Source organism: Eleutherodactylus coqui, chromosome 5 (assembly GCF_035609145.1).
Source record: "Eleutherodactylus coqui strain aEleCoq1 chromosome 5, aEleCoq1.hap1, whole genome shotgun sequence".
Taxonomy (NCBI): Eukaryota; Metazoa; Chordata; class Amphibia; order Anura; family Eleutherodactylidae; genus Eleutherodactylus; species Eleutherodactylus coqui.
In genome coordinates this window covers 4,201,451-4,223,776 of record NC_089841.1, presented here as the reverse complement: position 1 = coordinate 4,223,776, position 22,326 = coordinate 4,201,451, and the positions used below count along the sequence as shown (strand labels likewise).

Below are 22,326 nucleotides of genomic sequence, written 5' to 3'. Positions count from 1 at the left end.
AATGTAGTCAATTTGCAGTCTCTGAAACGGGTAGAGTGGTCAAGGTGGGTGTTTCTGAGGTACTTTGACTTTTTACCCAGGATTGCTTTACGGCACAAACCATGCAAAATTGGACAAATGATGCGGCAGCTACAGAAAAACCAGGGGCCAACCAGAATTTCTCTAACGTTGCAACCATTGCTGTTCTTGATAGATGCGTTCTTCCATGAATCAGCTGGGCCATCATAGGGAACAAGGCACGTGGGAGGCAAGTTCTGGTAACAGTTCTCCATATGCCGTCATCTTCCTTGGCCCCAGCTTTCCTCCACTTGTCTGTTTCTTCTTTGCTGGCTTATATTGAGAAAGTCTTAATAATGTCCATATCAGATGAAACAGGTTTCCCTGTGTCTGCTTTAGAACCAAATGTCTCTGTATCTGTAGCAGAACAAAATGTCCCTCTTGTGACTGGGTCGGGGTCTCTATGCTGCGTAGCAAAAACCCCCTTTTCTTCTTTCTTGGTTGTATCTTTTGTACGTACTTTCTTATCTGGCCATAGCAGGGCCTCAATTAATTCTTTCACTGCAGCACCATTCTTAATAGGTTGTCCAGCAGAGGTTAAAAATTGTCTGGCCTTCCATATGGGGCCGTAATCATGAGCAATGCCGAAAGCATACCTGGAGTCAGTGTACACGTTAGCTGTCTTACCTGTGGCCACTCTACACGCCTCTGTGAGTGCTTTTAATTCCGCTTCTTGTGCTGAGACATGCGGAGGCAGAGACTCTGCTTTTACCGTGTCATGTTGTGTTACGACTGTGATAGGGGTCAATCAATATTTTTAATAACCCAACATAAGAAAGATAAGGAAACAGTGTAATAAATGTGACATTAGTTATTTGGTTATATAATGTTATGAAAAATATGTAAAACATTCCGGAAGTTGCTAGTAGAATTTGGATATAGAATCATATGTAAAAAGGTATATTCAAGAGTCTATTTTAATATTGATTTTAGAATACTAAATGTATGATTAATTAGATTTTATTCAGCTATCTTACTGAATCCCAACTTTGTACTGACTCCCGAGTAGGTGGCTGAACCAGTTTTGTCTATGTGTAAACTAGAAACAATGTCCCCTCTTTTGATGTGCAAATTGTTGATGGACCTTGAAGATTACATTTCTAGTCAAACAAGAAATGTAATTAACAAGGTACTTAGACAGCCAGGAGTCAACCTTTACTTAGACATGTTGTAACCTGTTGGAATGAGGGTCTGGTCACCAAAAATACTTTGTAACTAGGCATCAGGTAACATTTGGAAACGCCTTCTTTCCAACTTGCATATAAACTAGCAATGTACAACAATAAACAGAACTCATACTGATATCACTAGACGGTCTGTGTAGTGGCTTATTATGGTTCTCAACTATGAGTACTCTATATAATATTTCCTCTTAATTTGGATACAGGCAACATTCGCATTTCGGTCTGCGTTCCAGACCCCCCACAACTGCATAACCGGAGTGGAATCGGCCATCTTCACCCTGATAACGAGAACCGTCTACAAAAAGTTCAAAATCAGGATTATCTAATGGTTTTTCAACAACATTTTCAAAACCTGCAGTTTCTTGTTGCATCAATTCTATACAATCATGCTCGTGTGTGTCATCCTCAAATGTGTCATCAGTTTCTGTATTTTCCCCTCCCCCCCCCCCCCCCTCCTCCCTCCCCCCTTTTGGAATCCGGGTAATCCACTGGCAATAGAATAGCCGGATTCAAGGTAGTACATCTTTTACAGGTAATTTTAGGAGGCATGAGGAGTGCACATTGCAAGCAGATCTGTCTGGCTGAATAGTAGGCCACAGACCGTGGCCTGCCACCATGTTGTTGGCAAAGTACTGCTGTAGTATGCCCAGACAGTTCTAGACAGTAAAGTCTGAAAGGAAGTTGATAGTTGGGTAGACCCAGTGCAGGAGAAGAAGTGATAGCCTGTTTTAGCAAATGAAAGTTAGTGATTGCTTCTTCAGAAAACGTGAAGGGAGTGGTGGTAAGACAGTCATAGAGTGGTTGCATAAGTAGCGAAGCCGAACGTAACCAAGGCCTGCAGAATGATACAAGACCTAAAAATGTTCGAAGTTTTGCAGCAGAATTTGGGAGAGCTAGATCTTGAAAAGCCTTCTTCCTTTCTTCCGTCAAATGCCTGGTTCCTTGTGACAGGCAGTGACCAAGAAAGATTACCTTCTACTTACAGAACTGAAGCTTGTCTTTTAAAGCTTTACATCTATTATCTGCTAGCAAATGGAGCAGTGAGATTAATGCCTGCTGGCAATTTAGAGATTGTTAGTACATAGTAACAAATCATCCACATATTGTAGCAAGACCACCCCTTGTGGCCAGGGCCAGGCCTGCAGAAAAGTTTGTAAGGCCTGCGTGTACATATTTGGAGAATTCTGCGCCCCTTGTGGCCAGGGCCAGGCCTGCAGAAAAGTTTGTAGGACCTGTGTGTACATATTTGGAGAATTCTGCGCTCCTTGTAGCCAGGGCCAGGCCTGCAGAACAGTTTGTAGGACCTGTGTGTACATATTTGGAGAATTCTGCGCTCCTTGTAGCCAGGGCCAGGCCTGCAGAACAGTTTGTAGGACCTGTGTGTACATATTTGGAGAATTCTGCGCTCCTTGTAGCCAGGGCCAGGCCTGCAGAACAGTTTGTAGGACCTGTGTGTACATATTTGGAGAATTCTGCGCTCCTTGTAGCCAGGGCCAGGCCTGAAGAACAGTTTGTAGGACCTGTGTGTACATATTTGGAGAATTCTGCGCTCCTTGTAGCCAGGGCCAGGCCTGCAGAACAGTTTGTAGGACCTGTGTGTACATATTTGGAGAATTCTGCGCCCCTTGTGGCCAGGGCCAGGCCTGCAGAACAGTTTGTAGGACCTGTGTGTACATATTTGGAGAATTCTGCACTCCTTGTGGCAGAACGGTCCAAGTGTACTGCTTTCCCCTGAAAGTGAATGCGAAGAGATATTGTGAATCGGGGTGCAATGCAACTGACATAAAGGCTGACATGAATTACTAAGGTCAATCACTGTAAAATAGGTGGCGCTAGTGGGTAGTTGTACCTGGAGGTTTTTCCTTTAAAACCCCTGTCTCTGCATTATCATGACAGCTCCAGGGTTTGTAACCCGTTCAGAAATTCCTTATAATTCTATTCCTTGTTCTGCCTGCTGTAACAGATTCTTATCTTCACTCTGCCGCCATTCAGGCTTGCATTCCTGTAATTTCTTGCGGATGGAGGGTTTAAGACCTTCCACAAAAGATAATGCTAACACAGAAGTCCCAATGTTCCCATCAGTTATGCCGCTATACCCAAGGTCCGCCCACCAATTATATAATTTTGCCGCAAAGGTCTCACCCTTTTCCTGCATCACAGTGGACAGGGAAGATGCCCGTAGCCTTTCACCAGCCCACTTTTGGAGACCCTCACAGACTGTATACTTTTTAAATCCACTGGTTGATGATTTTTCCCTTAGATCTGACTCTGCTATATACTTAGTAATCACAGGGTAAAGTCCGTTAGGCATAGGGCCAAAGGTTCTTCACCTGCTACTTCCTGATACAGACGTGCTGAGAAAGAAAAAAAGTATTGCAGTCCGCTTGCAACACAGACAACACAAACGTCTCTTCTACCATGGATTCTTACAGTTTACAGCCCACCAGTCCAGTAAGGACCCTCTTCCTCCGTGAGTACCCTCTTATTAGAATCACAGGCTGGTGGATTTTGTATTTTAAGAGCGTAATACTTTATACCTTTATACTCTCCTCATTGATAACTTATATCTTAGCTTGTATTACTTATCCCATACCTGTTTATAGCTGTCATACTCTCCCCCCCGGCAATTCCTGAATTCTTCCCAAAAGGAAGATTTAAGAATTCCAGCTTCTCCTAAGCCTGCCGTTCTTAGCAACCGAATACATCTACATTTTCCTACTGTTCTTTGTCCTTTTCCTATTTTCCTAGCGGTTCTCCATTACCGCTATTTGGGTGTGTGTTTTCCCGTTTTATTTTGCCTGTACGTCCTCCCGCTATCTATTCCTCTGGCCTTTAATTCCCACCCATTACCTAAGAAGGGTGTTTCCCCGACCAAGAGATATATATATATATATATATATATATATATATAATAATGGTCTATATAAAATAGTCTTTTTGCTATTTTATTTCCCAAGGCGCAGTTTTAAAGGGGATCTTGTAACAAAACACTTTTTAAAACTCCTCCTGTCTTACAGGATTCCGCAATCATACACACCCAGGTTAGGAGGACAAAGTACAGTACTTAAGCTTAGCAGCGCTCCAGTATATGCTGAGGGGGATCGTTATAAAACATGGGACACAACATTCTCCCCCGCCAAAATGCCATACCAGATCCCTTTTACAGGTTCTTTGTAAATCAGGCTCTTAAAGGAGATAAAAACACTTACCCACTCGGCTCCGGACGGAAAGAGGAGCATTTCCAGAAAAGCACAGATTTTCATGGTAAGATAAAAAAAAATCTTACCTTTTTACAGCGCTGTTTTTAAATCTGTGGTTTTCTGGTATCCTCACCCCTCACTGCTAGGTCCGGGGTCAAAGGGGGAAAGATCTCTGCCTTGATAAGGAGGGTTTCGGTACCAATTTGTCAGGGAAAAACTCCCGTCAGTATGTCAGTTGGTGGTCCAAATTAAAAATAAAATGAGTAAGTCTGCAGACTTGAAAAACCGTCAGTATATACGGGTATATCAATTGATATAGAGAGCAGAAATAAGGACACGCTTAGCCTAGGTGTACCAATTCTACTCATCGGCGCGTCTTCTTTATAGACATGTTACATATTTAAAATGACGTTGATTCTGAGCCAAACATGACATAGTTTGTTTACATCATTCAATATTCTGCCACATGATTGGTCAAAGTTCATTCATATTACCTAAAACTTTCCATACTTTAATAATTCTGTATTTTTCCTCAGTACGTGTTCTAAATATCATAATGATTTAGCATTTTCACTTATCAATACAGGTTTGTCTTTATGACTTTATTTTGAGGTAAATTTATTGGTTATATCAGCTGTAGCTTGGTATTAATTGGTTTCTTATCGGCTTAAGGTCTGTACCTTAAACCATCGCCTGACTAGTCACCAGCTAGGGTTTATTGCTGGTTAAGTTCAAGCTGACCTTCTACCAAGGCATAAAGCTTTATACAGAAAATGATTTCTCTATAACAGTAGAATCTAGAATAATATCACAAAAGCTGGGGTCTTGGATAATTTCCCCCACATAAGTGAGGAATAACCTTGTCCGCAGAGTCCAGTCTGGTGTTCAGTATTCCGTATAGTAGCCCATGTTATGTACGATGGTCTCATCATGTGTGAGACCGCCGGGAGGGGATTGTAAGTGAGGAATAACCTCGTCCGCAGAGCCCAGTCTGGTGTTCAGTATTCCGTATAGTAGCCCCTGTTATGTACGATGGTCTCATCATGTGTGAGACCGCCGGGAGGGGATTGTAAGTGAGGAATAACCTCGTCCGCAGAGCCCAGTCTGGTGTTCAGTATTCCGTATAGTAGCCCATGTTATGTACGATGGTCTCATCATGTGTGAGACCGCCGGGAGGGGATTGTAAGTGAGGAATAACCTCGTCCGGCAGAGCCCAGTCTGGTGTTCAGTATTCCGTATAGTAGCCCCTGTTATGTACGATGGTCTCATCATGTGTGAGACCGCCGGGAGGGGATTGTAAGTGAGGAATAACCTCGTCCGCAGAGCCCAGTCTGGTGTTCAGTATTCCGTATAGTAGCCCATGTTATGTACGATGGTCTCATCATGTGTGAGACCGCCGGGAGGGGATTGTAAGTGAGGAATAACCTCGTCCGGCAGAGCCCAGTCTGGTGTTCAGTATTCCGTATAGTAGCCCCTGTTATGTACGATGGTCTCATCATGTGTGAGACCGCCGGGAGGGGATTGTAAGTGAGGAATAACCTCGTCCGCAGAGCCCAGTCTGGTGTTCAGTATTCCGTATAGTAGCCCCTGTTATGTACGATGGTCTCATCATGTGTGAGACCGCCGGGAGGGGATTGTAAGTGAGGAATAACCTCGTCCGCAGAGCCCAGTCTGGTGTTCAGTATTCTATATAGTAGCCTCTGTTATGTATGATGGTCTCATCATGTGTGAGACCGCCGGGAGGACTCAGGGGATTGTAAGTGAGGAATAACCTCGTCCGCAGAGCCCAGTCTGGTGTTCAGTATTCTGTATAGTAGCAGCTGTTATGTACGATGGTCTCATCATGTGTGAGACCGCCGGGAGGGGATTGTAAGTGAGGAATAACCTCGTCCGCAGAGCCCAGTCTGGTGTTCAGTATTCTGTATAGTAGCCCCTGTTATGTACGATGATCTCATCATGTGTGAGACCGCCGGGAGGGGATTGTAAGTGAGGAATAACCTCGTCCGCAGAGCCCAGTCTGGTGTTCAGTATTCCGTATAGTAGCCCCTGTTATGTACGATGGTCTCATCATGTGTGAGACCGCCGGGAGGACTCAGGGGATTGTAAGTGAGGAATAACCTCGTCCGGCAGAGCCCAGTCTGGTGTTCAGTATTCTGTATAGTAGCCCCTGTTATGTACGATGGTCTCATCATGTGTGAGACCGCCGGGAGGGGATTGTAAGTGAGGAATAACCTCGTCCGCAGAGCCCAGTCTGGTGTTCAGTATTCTATATAGTAGCCTCTGTTATGTACGATGGTCTCATCATGTGTGAGACCGCCGGGAGGACTCAGGGGATTGTAAGTGGGGAATAACCTCGTCCGGCAGAGCCCAGTCTGGTGTTCAGTATTCCGTATAGTAGCCCCTGTTACGTACGATGATCTCATCATGTGTGAGACCGCCGGGAGGACTCAGGGGATTGTAAGTGAGGAATAACCTCGTCCGGCAGAGCCCAGTCTGGTGTTCAGTATACTGTATAGTAGCCCCTGTTATGTACGATGGTCTCATCATGTGTGAGACCGCCGGGAGGACTCAGGGGATTGTAAGTGAGGAATAACCTCGTCCGCAGAGTCCAGTCTGGTGTTCAGTATTCCGTATAGTAGCCCCTGTTATGTACGATGGTCTCATCATGTGTGAGACCACCGGGAGGGGATTGTAAGTGAGGAATAACCTCGTCTGGCAGAGTCCAGTCTGGTGTTCGGTATTCCGTATAGTAGCCCCTGTTATGTACGATGGTCTCATCATTTGTGCGAACGCCGTTGGGGACAAGGAGCCGCCCTGCCGTGTCCCATGGGATCTAGTGAAGGGGCTGGCGATGGCGCTGGCGGCATAGATCTGTGCTGTGGGGCAGTATATATAGAGCCATTATGGATGTGAGTCACCGGCCCCCAACCACAAACTTCAGCAGCCCCTCTCTAAGAAGATTCCAATGACCTCGGCCAAACGTCTTCTCCCCATCCAAAGCTAGAAGCACAGAAGGCGTACCCCGAGCCGACACCACCAAAATAACATCCATGTAGCGTCGGGCGTCCCTTACTACATCCCACTTGGTCCTTATCTACTAGGTTTGGGGTCACCCCAGATAGTCTGTTGGCTAATATGTCCCCATATATGTTTAGATCTGTATATAACAGGGATATAGGTCTTATATCAGCTGGACAATCAGGGCTTCTGCCAGGCTTAGGCCAGGAGATAAGTGCTTCAGCATCTTCAGGCAGACATAGGACAGTCAGGGCCATTGCCAGGCTTTGGCAAGGGAATAAGTGCCTTCAGCATCTCCGGGGGAACATAGGACAATTGGGGCTTCTGCCAGGCTTAGGCCAGGGGATGAGTGCCTTCAACATATACGGAGGGACATAGGAAAATCGCGGCTTATGCCAGGGGATGAGTGCCTTCCGCATCTCCGATGGAACATAACTTTTTGTCATCGTTTCGTTGAACCCCTTGGTAAAGTATGAGGCTCGGGTGATTTTGTGGGCTTTCTAATAGTCCCCCGTAAGACCGTTTTCTCCCGGGATTTGTTTATCTTTAGGGAATTAATGCCGTTGAGTAGTTCAGCCATATTAAATGGTTGTGATGGCGTCTAATTCCTCTGGGCTTGGTGAAGGAAGCTGCACATAAAAGGGGTTACATGGTTCTGTGTAGTGGAATCGTCATTGGCTCGGTTACACAATGAGTAGCTGATCTATCCGGCTTCGCCCAAGTTAATTTGATAAAGGTGTTTGTGTTGTTTGCCCGGAAAATGTTATGAAGTCGAAGTTACTTTAGAGGGGCGCTGGTACATCTTGTCTCCTCTGGAATTATGGGTGGAAACGTGGGTTGGCCAGTCTGAGGGAGAGGGAAACCCCAAGCTTGTCATTGACAGGCGAATACACGCCCTCCCTGAAGTGGCCATAGGTGGGTCAAAGCTTGTGATTGCCTGCCATATACACAAATTCATCCAGGTGTTCTGGGGGAATTCTGCTTCGGCCCTTTTGAATCCACTGCTCTGACCACTCGGTTGAAGTTGGGGCTTTTGTATTGCATCCAGCCATCCATCGCAGGGCGGGCAGCTGCGAGGAGAGTCACAGCAGATCCTGAAGCACAAAAGGGAAGGCCGCCGGGCAGCGTGACTGCAGTCCCGTCAGCAGAGACACATGACAGCGCACCTGCAACTGTGTGAGCGGCCAGTGGAGAAGAGAGGACGCCGGGGACTGTAACATCAGGGCCAGGTGCTGAGATGGGAGGGGAGAGGACTATAGTGACAGGTAAGCTGGGAGTGCAGCTATGGACACACTGCCCTATTTACCAGCATAGTTCTGGGTGGTCTGTCCACATTGTGATGCCTATAGTAGTAGAAATGACCCCACTAATAAGACCCCTATTCACCAGCATAGTTCTGGGTGGTCCGACTGCGTCGTTATGCCTATAGTAGTAGAAATGACCCCTCTAATAAGACCCCTATTCACAGCATAGTTCTGGGTGGTCCGACCGCGTTGCGATGCCTATAATAGTAGAAATGTCCCCACTAATAAGACCCCTATTCACAGTATAGTTCTGGGTGGTCCGACCGCATCGTGATGCCTATAGTAGTAGAAATGACCCCACTAATAAGACCCCTATTCACCAGCATAGATCTGGGTGGTCTGACCGCGTTGTGATGCCTGTAGTAGTAGAAAAGACCCCACTAATAAGACCCCTATTCACAGCATAGTTCTAGGTGGTCCGACCGCGTCCAGATGCCTATAGTAGTAGAAATGACCCCGCTAATTAGACCCCTGTTCACAGCATAGTTCTGGGTGGTCTGATCGCGTTGTGATGCCTATAGTAGTAGAAATGACCCCAGTAATAAGACCCCTATTCACAGCATAGTTCTGGGTGGTCCGACCTCGTCGTGATGCCTATAGTAGTAGAAATGACCCCACTAATAAGACGCCTATTCACAGCATCGTTCTGGGTGGTCGGACCGCATCGTGGTGCCTATAGTAGTAGAAATGACCCCACTAATAAGACCCCTATTCACAGCATAGTTCTGGGTGGTCTGACCACTTTGTGATGCCTATAGTAGTAGAAATGACTCCACTAATAAGACCCCTATTCACAGCATAGTTCTGGGTGGTCTGACCACGTTGTGATGCCTATAGTAGTAGAAATGACCCCACTAATAAGACCCCTATTCACAGCATACTTCTGGGTGGTCTGACCGAGTTGTGATGCCTATAGTAGTAGAAATGACCCCCACTAATAAGACACCTATTCACCAGCATAGTTCTGGGTGGTCCGACCGCGTTGTTATGCCTATAGTAGTAGAAAAGACCCCACTAATAAGACCCCTATTCACTAGCATAGATCTGGGTGGTCTGACCGCGTTGTGATGCCTATAGTAGTAGAAAAGACCCCACTAATAAGACCCCTATTCACAGCATAGTTCTGGGTGGTCTGACCACATCGTGATGCCTATTGTAGTAGAAATGATCCCAGTAATAAGATCCCTATTCACAGCATAGTTCTGGGTGGTCTGACCACATCGTGATGCCTATTGTAGTAGAAATGATCCCAGTAATAAGATCCCTATTCACAGCATAGTTCTGGGTGGTCCGACCGCATCGTGATGCCTATAGTAGTAGAAATGACCCCACTAATAAGACCCCTATTCACAGCATAGTTCTGGGTGGTCCGACCGTGTTGTGATGCCTATAGTAGTGGAAATGATCCCACTAATAAGACCCCTATTCACAGCATAGTTCTGGGTGGTCTGACCGCGTCGTGGTGCCTATAGTAGTAGAAATGACCCCAGCAATAAGACCCCCTAGGGACTTGGCGTCCAAGCTCAGGGCGAGGACCTCCAGGGTAGTTTTCTCAGAAATACTGCCTGTACCTAAAGCCACACTAGAAAGGCAGCAGGATCTTAGGGAGGTAACCAAGTGGCTCCGGAGTTGGTGTAAGAAGGAGGGATTTGGGTTCCTGGAGAACTGGGCTGACTTTGCTGTCGGCTACAGGCTCTACGGTAGGGACGGGCTGCATCTTAATGGGGAGGGTGCAGCTGTGCTGGGGGATAAGATGGCTAGAAGGCTGGAGGAGTGTTTAAACTAGGGACTGGGGGGGAGGGTAAAATGAGAAATAGTGGGGTAGTTAGTGTAACTAGCGATCCGGGTCCAAGCAAAGGGACTGGGGGTCGAGCAGGGGGGGGGGTTAGTACATTTAGAACTGATAGATCAGCAGAAGTACGAATAGCAACAAAACAAATTTAAAAAACAAAAAAAATGATATAAATTGTATCACCACGAATGCAAGAAGTCTGATCGGTAAAGTGGGGGAGCTTGAAGCGAGAATGACTGATGATAAACTATGATATAGTCGGAATTACGGAAACATGGCTTGATGATAAGTGCGATTGGGCGGTGAATTTGCAGGGGTACAATCTCTTCAGAAGAGACCGAAGGAACCAGAAAGGGGGAGGGGTATGTCTGTACGTCAAATCGAACGTGAAGCCGAGGTTACGGGAGGATATAGGGGTAGAAGACGAACAGGTGGAATCTCTGTGGGTAGAAATACAGGGAGGAAAAAATAACAAAATCCTGATTGGGGTCTTCTATAGACCACAAAAAGCAACAGAAGAAACTGAAGACTTACTACTAAGGCAGATAGAAGAGGTGTCAAAACGAAACGAAGTAATTATCATGGGGGACTTTAATTACCCAGATATAACATGGGAGAAGGAAACCTGCAAATCTCACAGGGGTGATGAGTTCTTGAGAGTAATTAACCCCTTCCTGCTCCTGGACGTACCTGGTACGTCATGGTAGCGGGATACTTCCCGCAACATGACGTACCTGGTACGTCATGTCATTAAAGTGTCGCCGCGGTGACAATCGCGGCGACACAGCAGTGATGTCTGCTGACATAGTCAGCAGACAAGTGCTGCGTCCGGGCTGGGGACCAATCAGAGCGGTCCCTCCCCCACGATCGCTGTGATTGGTCAGGGAAAAACTCCCTGACCAATCACAGCGCAGCAGCGGACTTTGCGCTGTTTACAGTAGGGGCTCCATGTGCAAGCACCGCAGTGTGTTTCCGGTGCTTGTACAGAGAGCCCCTACTGTGTATTCTGTGACTATAAAGTGCGATTAGAGTGTAGATTAGGCAGGGAGTGAGTGGAGTGGAGTGGAGTGGAGTGGAGTGTAGCAGAGTGTAGCTAGTGATCAGTGTAGCGGAGAGGAGTTAGTGATCAGTGTAGCGGAGAGGAGTTAGTGATCAGTGTAGTGGAGAGGAGTTAGTCATCAGTGTGGTGTAGTGGAGTGAGTGTTAGTGATCAGTGTGGTGTAGTGGAGTGAGTGTTAGTGATCAGTGTAGTGTAGTGAGTGATTGATCAGGCAGTGTAGTGTAGTGAGTGTAGTGAGTGATTGATCAGGCAGTGTAGTGTAGTGAGTGTAGTGAGTGATTGATCAGGCAGTGTAGTGTAGTGAGTGTAGTGAGTGATTGATCAGGCAGTGTAGTGTAGTGAGTGTAGTGAGTGATTGATCAGACAGTGTAGTGTAGTGAGTGTAGTGAGTGATTGATCAGACAGTGTAGTGTAGTGAGTGTAGTGAGTGATCAGGCAGTGTAGTGTAGTGAGTGTAGTGAGTGATTGATCAGGCAGTGTAGTGTAGTGAGTGTAGTGAGTGATTGATCAGGCAGTGTAGTGTAGCAGAGTGGAGTGAGTGATCAGAAGTGCAGTGTAGTGTAGTGAGTGAGGGATCTGTAGTGTGTGATCAGAAGTGTAGTGAGTGAGCTGTAGCGTGCGATCAGCAGTGTATCCCTTGGTGTAAAAAAAAAAAAAAAAAGTTCCTGTTCCCATTTCGTTACCTGTCCCGTCACCCGTTATTAGTTAGTGTAGCGTTTAGTTAGTCCGTCTAGTGTGTAGCGTGTCGTTAGTCCGTGTTGTGTCAGTGTATTCGTCTGTGTAAAAAAAAAAGAAAAAAATAAAAACACGTGAATACACCACATAAGTTTCCGCGTTCTTTCCGACCCCCGTCCCGTGGTCACCCCATCCCGCAGTGTCCCATCTAATAAAACTTTTTCCCCGTGTGCCCCATTTTATATAAATATGGCCCGCAGGAGGTACACTTCAGAGGAACTGTATGCAATCATTGCATCAGACTGGGACTCAGGTAGTGGTGATGACGACCCCACTTTTTTGGCATTCTCCGACTCCTCATCCTCATCCTCATCCAGCGAGTCTGAGCTCCCTGCACCCCCGAGAAGGCGTCCAAGGACCGCCACTGACCCCAATGCATCAGATGCTCACTGGAGTACCCCGGAAGATTACAGACCCCAGATCCCTGATTTTATTGGGAACCCAGGGATTCAATTTGACACGGAAGGGCTCAGAGGGAAGGACTTCAAGTTTTTTTTTTCTGAAGAGTTCATTGCCCACATTGTTACCCAGACTAATTTGTACGCCCAGAATTTTATAGAAGAAAATCCCACCTCCAGCTATGCCAGACCCGATAAGTGGACCCCTGTGGATGCACCAGAGATAAAAAAAATTTTGGGGGCTTATACTAACCATGGGGCTAATAAAGAAGCCAACAATCAGGGCGTACTGGTCTACCGATATTTTGTACCACACCCCAATGTTCCGCATGGCGATGTCGAGGACGCGCTTTGAGTGTATTTTGAAATTTCTGCACTACAATGACAACCAGCTGTGCCCCCCCCCAGCGATCACCCCAATTACGATCGGTTGTATAAGATCAGGCCCGTAATAGACCATTTTAACGCCAAGTTTGCCCAGGCGTATGCCCCACAGATAAACATTGCAGTAGACGAGTCCCTGGTACACTTCAAGGGGAGGCTAAAATTCCGCCAGTACCTGCCCAGTAAGCGGGCACGGTATGGTGTGAAGTTGTACAAGCTGTGCGAAAGTACATCAGGGTACACCCACAAGTTCCGTATTTACGAGGGGAAGGACACTAAAATTGAGCCCCCAGAATGCCCCCCCGTGCTGGGAGTAACAGGGAAAATAGTGTGGGAACTGGTGCACCCACTATTAGACCAGGGTTACCATCTGTACCTGGATAACTTTTATACCAGTGTCCCCCTGTTTCAGTGCCTCGCTTCCAGAGGAACAGTGGCATGTGGCACTGTTCGGAAAAATCAAAAAAGCCTCCCTAAGACGCTGCTTGGGCAACTGCTCAGAAGGGGTGAGAGCCGGGCCCAATGCAGCGACAATGTATTGTGCGTCAAATATAAGGACAAGAGGGATGTCCTTATGTTGACGACAATACACGTCCACAGCAGTACCCCCTGCCCAGTACGAGGTACCAGTGCAGAGACCCCCAAACCAGACTGCGTCCTCGACTATAATAAGTACATGGGAGGGGTCGATCTATCAGACCAGGTACTGGAGCCCTATAGAGCCATGCGGAAAACACGGGTGTGGTACAAAAAACTGGCCGTGCACCTCGTACAGATGGCACTGTATAATGCCTACGTGCTGTTCCGAGGTGCAGGCCATAGGAGGACATTCCTTGAATTTCAAGAGGAAGTTATCAAGGACCTAATATTTGGGGACCAGGAGGTGGGGGAGAGGCCCAGTACTTCTGGAAGCGAGGCCACAAGAATTGTACCAGGGCAGCATTTTCTCAGTGAAATTCCCTCCACTGCGACGAAGGGAAAGACCCAAAAGAGGTGCAGAGTGTGCTACAAACAGGGGATAAGAAAAGACACCAGATACCAGTGTGAAACGCGCCCCACACAACCCGGCCTCTGTATAAATGAGTGTTTTAAGATCTACCACACGGCCCTGAAATTTTAAATTTTTTTATTGCCCTGACGTTTTACCCTGATGTACTTCACACAGCTTGTACATAAAGCCACATGCTAAGTCCTTCCCTTCTGAGCCCTGCGCCCTAAAAACAGTTTAGATTCACATATGGGGCATTTCCCTGTTGGGTAACATCATGGGTTACGTTTTCTCCTTCTGCCCCTGGTAAAAAATAAAAATCTGGGCCTAAACTGAGCATTATTGGAAAAATGTGAATTTTTCGTTCTCAACTCAAATTGTTAAAAAAATTCCTCAAATACCTGTGGGTTCAAACCGCTCACTACACCCCTTAAAAAATTCCCTGAGGGGTGTAGTTTCCAAAAGGGGGTCAGTTGTTGGGGGTTTCAAATGCACTGGTACCTCAGGGGCTGCAAACACTACACGGTGTCTGAAAATTATTCCAGCAAAATCTGCATTCAAAAAGCCAAGAAGCGCTCCTTTCCTTCTGAGTCCTGCCATGTGCCCATACAACAGGCTACGTCCACATATGGGGCATTTCCGTGTTCGAGAGCAACTGGGTAACGCATCATGGGGTACGTTTTTTTCCTTCTGCCACTGGTAAAAAATATAAATCTGGGCCTAAAGCTGAACATTATGTGAAAAATGTGATTTTTTTTTTTTTTTTTTTTTTTTTTTTTTTTTTTTTTTTTTTGTATTGAACTCAAACTGTTAAAAAAATTCCTCAAATACCTGTGGGTTCAAACCGCTCACTACACCCCTTAAAAAATTCCCTGAGGGGTGTAGTTTCCAAAATGGGGTCAGTTGTTGGGGGTTTCAAATGCACTGGTACCTCAGGGGCACTGTAAACACTACACGGGGTCTGAAAATTATTCTAGCAAAACCTGCATTCAAAAAGCCAAGAAGCGCTCCTATCCTTCTGAGTCCTGCCATGTGCCCATACAACAGGCTACGTCCACATATGGGGCATTTCCGTGTTCGAGAGCAACTGGGTAACGCATCATGGGGTACGTTTTTCCTTCTGCCACTGGTGAAAAATGAAAATCTGGGCCTAAAGCTAAACATTATGTGAAAAATTGGATTTTTTCGTATTGAACTCAAACTGTTAAAAAAAATTCCTCAAACATCTGTGGGTTCAAACCGCTCACTACACCCCTTAATAAATTCCCTGAGGGGTGTAGTTTCCAAAATGGGGTCAGTTATTGGGGGTTTCAAATGTACTGCCACCTCAGGGGCACTGCAAACACTACATGGGGTCTGAAAATTATTCCTGCCAAATCTGCATTCAAAAAGACAAGAAGCGCTCCTTTCCTTCTGAGTCCTGCCATGTGCCCATACAACAGGCTACGTCCACATATGGGGCATTTCTAAAAACTGCGGAATCTGGGTAATACATTCCAAGTTTTGTTTCTTTGCTAACTCCTACTGTTTTATATAAAAAAAAAGGTTTTATATTGAAAATCAGTAGAAAAAAGGAACTGTTCTAATTTTTGATGCACTTTCCTTTAATTCCTGTAAAACATCTAAAGGGTTAATAAACTTTCTAAATGCCATTTTGAATACTTTGAAGGGTGCTGATTTTAAAATGGGGCAATTCATGGGGGATTCTGATATACAGGCTCGTCATACAAAACTATGTCTGAACTGCATTGGTCCTTAAAAAATTTAGATTTTGAAATTTGCTAGTAAATGTGAAAAATTACTGCTAAATTTATATACTTTGTGGAGTCTGCAAAAAGTAAAATAACACTTAAAAAATGATTGCTGTGTAAAGTAGGCCTATGGGAAATGTTAATTAATAACTATGTTGTGGTGTTTGACTTTCTATCTTACAAAGAAAACAATTCAAAGTTTGAAAATTGTGAATTTTTCCAAATTTTCAGTAAATTTGGATTTTTTTTCCTAATAAGGACAAAATTTATTGATGAAATTTTTACACTAACATAAAGTACAATATGTCACGAAAAAACAATCTCAGAATCACCTTGATAAGTAAAAGCATTCAAAAGTTATTAGCACAGAAAGTGACAGATGTCAGATTTGAAAAATAAGGCTTGGTCCTTAAGCTCAAAATAGGCCATGTCATTAAGGGGTTAAAGATAATTACCTGAACCAACTTGTGCGGGAACCAACAAGAGGGAGGGCCACTCTGGACCTAGTACTAACCAACAAACCGGAACATATAAAGGGGGTGCAGGTTGAGGGGCCTGTGACCACAGTGACCACAATATAATCAACTTCCAGCTGTCACTCAATAGGAAGCCTTATCAGGGGGCGACAAATAAACTAAACTTTGGTAAAGCAAAATTTGATGAGCTTAGAACTACTATCGGTAACATTAAATGGTACAACATCCTCAAAAATATCAGTATGGAGGAAAAATGGGAGGAGTTTAACAGGATCCTAATCGCCTCATGTGAGCAGCTCATTCCCTTTAAAAATAAAAGAAACTCAACTAAAAGGAAACCAATGTGGCTCGACAAGAAGGTAAGAGGGGCAATAAACGAAAAAAAGAAAGCGTTCAAACTACTAAAGCAACAAGGCAGCGAAGAAGCGCTAAAATCATACAGGGAAAAAAACAAAGTATGCAAAGATAAGATCAAAACTGCCAAGGAGGAGGCGGAAAGATGGATCGCCAAAGAGAGCAAAAACAACCCGAAACTATTTTTCAACTACATAAACAGCAAAAGGATTTGCAGGGAGAGCGCTGGCCCTTTAAAAAAACAATGCAGGAGAAATCATTGATGACGAAAGGAAAGCAAATCTACTAAACAGTTTCTTCTCAAGTGTATTCACAAACGAAAAGGAAATGCCACACGAGATGCAGGGGAATAAAACAAACCCCTCACAAAATATCTCATACCTAACGCAGGAGGAGGTGTGGAAGCGACTAAAGAAGACTAAAATCGATAAATCTCTGGGCCCAGATGGATTACACCCAAGGATACTAAGGGAACTAAGTGACGAGATAGCTAGGCCGCTATACTTAATATTTCTAGACACTATCAAGACCGGTGTAGTACCATTGGATTGGCGCATTGCCAACGTGGTTCCAATTTACAAAAAAGGGAGCAAAAGTGAGCCTGGTAACTACAGGCCAGTAAGTCTCACTTCAGTAACGGGAAAAATTTTTGAGGGGATTCTGAGAGACACCATTGATGAGCACCTCAAGGAGAATAAGGGAATAACTCCTCACCAGCATGGATTCATGAAGGGTCGCTCATGTCAGACAAATCTGATCAGCTTCTACGATGAAGTAAGCTCTAAGCTGGACCAGGGAGAATCTATTGATCTTGTATATCTGGACTTCTCTAAAGCCTTTGACACCGTGCCACATAATAGGCTAATATACAAAATGAGAAGCTCGGATTGGGTGAAAACATGTGTAAGTGGGTAAAAAATTGGCTCAATGATAGAAAGCAGAGGGTGGTAATAAATGGCTCATACTCTGATTGGACCACAGTCGCTAGCGGGGTACCACAGGGTTCAGTATTAGGCCCCACTCTGTTCAACATATTTATCAACGACCTGATAGAGGGGCTGCACAGTAAAATATCAATATTTGCAGATGACACAATTATACAATATAATTAATGCAACGGAGGACAATGTGCGGCTGCAAACGGACCGAGATAAGCTTGGGGCTTGGGGAGGGGGGGAATGGTGAATGAAGTTCAATGTAGAAAAATGTAAGACTATGCACATGGGCAGGAGAAACGGATGTCACTAATATTCACTTATTGGGGTACCACTGGGGAAAAGTGATATGGAAAAGGACCTGGGGGTATTAGTGGATAATAGACTAAACTGAAGTAACCAATGCCAGTTAGCTGCTGCAAAGGCAAATCAAGTCTTGGGGTGCATTAAAAGAGGTATAGGGGCGAAGGACGCGAACATTATCCTTCCATTATATAAGGCACTTGTCAGGCCTCACATGGAATACTGTGTACAATTCTGGACACCGGTGCTCAGGAAAGATGTTAGTGATTGAGGGGGTTCAAAGAAGAGCGACTAAACTAATACATGGAATGACGGCACTGGAATACCCAGAGAGGCTATCCAAATTGGGACTATTTACTCTAGAAAAAAGAAGGTTAAGAGGCGATCAAATACCCATGTATAAGTACATGAGGGGACAACACATGGATCTCTCCCGCGATCTGTTTACACCCAGGACCACAGAGGTAACAAGAGGGCATCCGCTACGATTAGAGGAAAGTAGGTTTCATCACCAACATAGAAGGGGGTTCTTTACTGTAAGAGCAGTTAGACTGTGGAACTCTCTGCCTGAGGAAGTGGTGATGGCAAAATCCATAGAGGAGTTTAAAAGGGGACTTGATGTCTTTCTGGAGAGGAAGGATATTATAGGCTATAAATCTTAGGTTAATTGTCAATCCGGGTATACAGGCAGGTAGGAACTATTAGGGGTTGGTCCAGGGAACAGTCTGATTGCCATTAGGGAGTCGGGAAGGAATTTTTTCCCCAAAAGGGCTAATTGGCTTCTGGCCTTGGGGTTTTTTGCCTTCCTCTGGATCAACACAGTAGGATAGACAGGCTGGACTAGATGGACAATGTCTTCATTCAGCCTTACATACTATGTTACTATGTATTCACAGCATAGTTCTAGGTGGTCCAACCGCTTCGAGATGCCTATAGTAGTAGAAATGACCCCACTAATAAGACCCCTATGCACTAGCATAGTTCTGGGTGATCTGACCACGTTGTGATGCCTATAGTAGTAGAAATAACCTCACTAATAAGACCCCTATTCACCAGCATAGTTCTGGATGGTCTGACCACGTCGTGATGCCTATAGTGGTAGTAATGACCCCAGTAAAAATAGACCCCTATTCACAGCATAGTTCTGGGTGGTCCGACCGCATCGTGGTCCCTATAGTAGTAGAAATGACCCCACTAATAAGACCCCTATTCACCAGCATAGTTCTAGGTGGTCGGACCGCGTCGTGGTCCCTATAGTAGTAGAAATGACCCCACTAATAAGACCCCTATTCACCAGCATAGTTCTAGGTGGTCGGACCGCGTCGTGGTGCCTATAGTAGTAGAAATGACCCCACTAATAAGACCCCTATTCACAGCATAGTTCTGGGTGGTCCGACCATGCTGTGGTGCCTATAGTAGTAGAAATGACCCCACTAATAAGACCCCTATTCACCAGCATAGTTCTGGGTGGTCTGTCCACATTGTGATGCCTATAGTAGTAGAAATGACCCCGCTAATAAGACCCCTATTCACAGCATGGTTCTGGGTGGTCTGACCATGTTGTGATGTCTATAGTAATAGAAATGACCCCACTAATAAGACCCCTATTCACCAGCATAGTTCTGGATGGTCTGACCACGTCGTGATGCCTATAGTGGTAGAAATGACCCCAGTAAAAATAGACCCCTATTCACAGCATAGTTCTGGGTGGTCCGACCACGTCGTGCCTATAGTAGTAGAAATGACCCCACTAATAAGACCCCTATTCACCAGCATAGTTCTGGGTGGTCCAACCGCTTCGTGGTGCCTATAGTAGTAGAAATGACCCCACTAATAAGACCCCCTATACACCAGCATGGAATCTATTCTGCTCTACATCTCATCGGGGTTTGAAAACGCCAAATGTCAAACAGGTCATGTGTGGGTGTGTCCATACAAGCCCAGAGAGCTTTGTTAAAGTCACCCACCCAAACTATAGAGCCCCCCCTTATATTGGTTAATTATGGCCGGGACCCTCTTAACACATCTGTGTCATCTACAATTCGGGCATATATTGCCACTATGGTGAAGCGGGCACTAATGGTGCACCCATCGTCGTCAGTAAGGTCCTTCTCCGAGGGGAATGCTGCGGTATATTTATACTCCGCCTCTCTTTTGTGTTGCCGCACAGATCTGCGGGGATTGTTTATGGTGTAATCTGTGTATCCCCTCTAAGGGTTTCCTGAACACACAACATGTCGTCTTCTCAAATAGAGAAATCCTCTGGGAAAACTCCCTATAAATGTCCCGAGTATGCTGCAGTATATACAATGCCGTCCGGACCTCCTAACCATCAGTGGGGTCTGTCTGGTGCCGTTCCAGTTCGGCGTGTGCTGCGTCCATCAGTGGGGTTTGTCCGTGCCGTTCCAGTTCGGCGCGTGCTGCATCCGTCAGTGGGCTCTGTCCTGCGCCATTCCAGTTTGGTGTGTGCTGCGTCCATCAGTGGGCTCTGTCCTGCATTGTTCCAGTTTGGCGCGTGCTGCATCCATCAGTGGGGTCTGTCTGTGCCGTTCCAGTTTGGTGTGTGCTGCGTCCATCAGTGGGCTCTGTCCTGCATTGTTCCAGTTCGGCGCGTGCTGCGTCCATCAGTGGGGTCTGTCTGTGCCGTTCCAGTTTGGTGTGTGCTGCATCCATCAGTGGGGTCTGTCCGTGCCGTTCCAGTTTGGTGCGTGCTGCGTCTGTCGGTTCCAGCAGTTTAGTAGTGTTGTAGTAATGATATTTGTACGCTATATATCATTTATTATCTTGTCTTCTTATAGTGTGTGTGTGTGTGTGTATGTGTGTATATATATATATATATATCCTGTTATATCTACTCTTAGTGAAAGGTTAGCGGTTAGAGGTGTTCATATACAACCTTGTTGCATCCCCCCCCCCCCCCCCCATGATTCCCCCACACCGTTCTGATTGGATAAGCTTCTCATTTTCTGGTAACATTATTTGCTTCTTACAAATTCTTTCACTTTTGATACTTTACTAACGTGTGACTTACCATATCCTGGGACCGACCAATCCTGGATGAGCACCAGAACTCCTAGTTTGTGATGTCACGCTTGTCCGTAACACGATTGTACTCCTTTTGAATGAATCAGAAGCGTCCGGCCTGATACAGAGCATGTGGCCATCTGTTACCTTTTGTGCACCAACCTCTGAATATCTAATTTGGCGCACGTAGTGAACATAAGAGGAGCTCGATTAGGTCAGATATCAGTAGTTCAGGTCAGAAGCTGTGAGGGGGATTCTGCTGCCTGATGTCCTACATACATCCCAACCCACTCGGACATTGCAGACCTCTAGATTGGGCTCTACAACACTATAACAAGAGTCAGCAGGGCGGTCGCTGACTACTTCTCTCTGCCTTGGTCACCTATCAGTCTAACTGATCCCGGTGAGGAGAACCCTGTCGCGATTTTGTGTTGCCTGTAGTTTGCGCTTCATAAAACACATTCCCTTTAATATCTCCTTAAAGGGGTTTTCCCACCACTTGCTTCACAACCGCTCTGTACTTCCTGGTTGCTGCTGACCAGAACATGTGACTGCTGCAGCCAATCACTGACCACAGCACTGACCACCTATAGCCCGTGATTGGCTGCAGCAGTCACCTGTCAGCAGCATCAGGGAGGACACAGCGGTTGTAAAGCAATTTTGAGTGATAGGAAAACACTTATAATGTTTCCTCTTATTATCTCCAGTAAATGTATTATGTTTTTTGTGTTATTTCCATTGTTTCACATTCTTTCCCTTCAGGTCCCTACATGATTGATTCATCAAAGATGGAGGAGGACAGAAACAAGATGGCAGAAAGTGTATTAAATCTCACCCTTGAGATACTCTTCCAGCTAACTGGGGAGGTGAGAGAGACTGATGATGTCACTGGGAAGGGGAGAGAGACTGATGATGTCACTGGGCAGGGGAGAGAGACTGATGATGTCACTGGGCAGGGGAGAGAGACTGATGATGTCACTGGGCAGGGGAGAGAGACTGATGATGTCACTGGGCAGGGGAGAGAGACTGATGATGTCACTGGGCAGGGGAGAGAGTCTGATGATGTCACACTACATTATTCTTATCTATGGGGATAACGGATGATGTCACTATAGAGGTGATGGACTCTGGTAATGTCTGTAGTGATATTTATTAATGTCTCCCCATATTCAGGATTACACAGTAGTGAAGAAGACCTCCAGTGATGGCTGTCAGGCCCCTGTGTGTGATGGATGGAGAAGACCCAATAGCCCAATTACGGGGCCCCCACTTGACCCCCTGATAAACGAAGACAGCAATATACAGAAAATTCTAGAACTCACCAACAAGATGGTTGAGCTGCTGACTGGAGAGGTGACGGTGC

At 45.6% G+C, this 22,326-nt stretch overlaps 1 protein-coding gene across 8 annotated transcripts in view; it reads left to right on the top strand.

Annotated features, from left to right (window-relative positions):
* Nucleotides 1-22,326, top strand: part of LOC136627265 (zinc finger protein 420-like) — a 130,440-nt gene that overhangs the window by 27,575 nt on the left and 80,539 nt on the right. For 2 of the 8 annotated variants that reach the window (XM_066602221.1, XM_066602220.1), the window contains exons 1-3: nt 3,259-3,711; nt 21,726-21,829; nt 22,137-22,316. The exons of 1 other annotated variant lie outside the window; for it this stretch is intronic. In XM_066602221.1, coding sequence (XP_066458318.1) covers nt 3,660-3,711; nt 21,726-21,829; nt 22,137-22,316 — 336 coding nt within the window. In that variant the 5' untranslated portion in view covers nt 3,259-3,659. Of the gene's footprint in view, nt 1-3,253; nt 3,712-21,725; nt 21,830-22,136; nt 22,317-22,326 lie in introns of those variants that run through there. 5 more of the 8 variants (XM_066602222.1, XM_066602223.1, XM_066602224.1 and 2 more) reach the window with 4 other exon arrangements.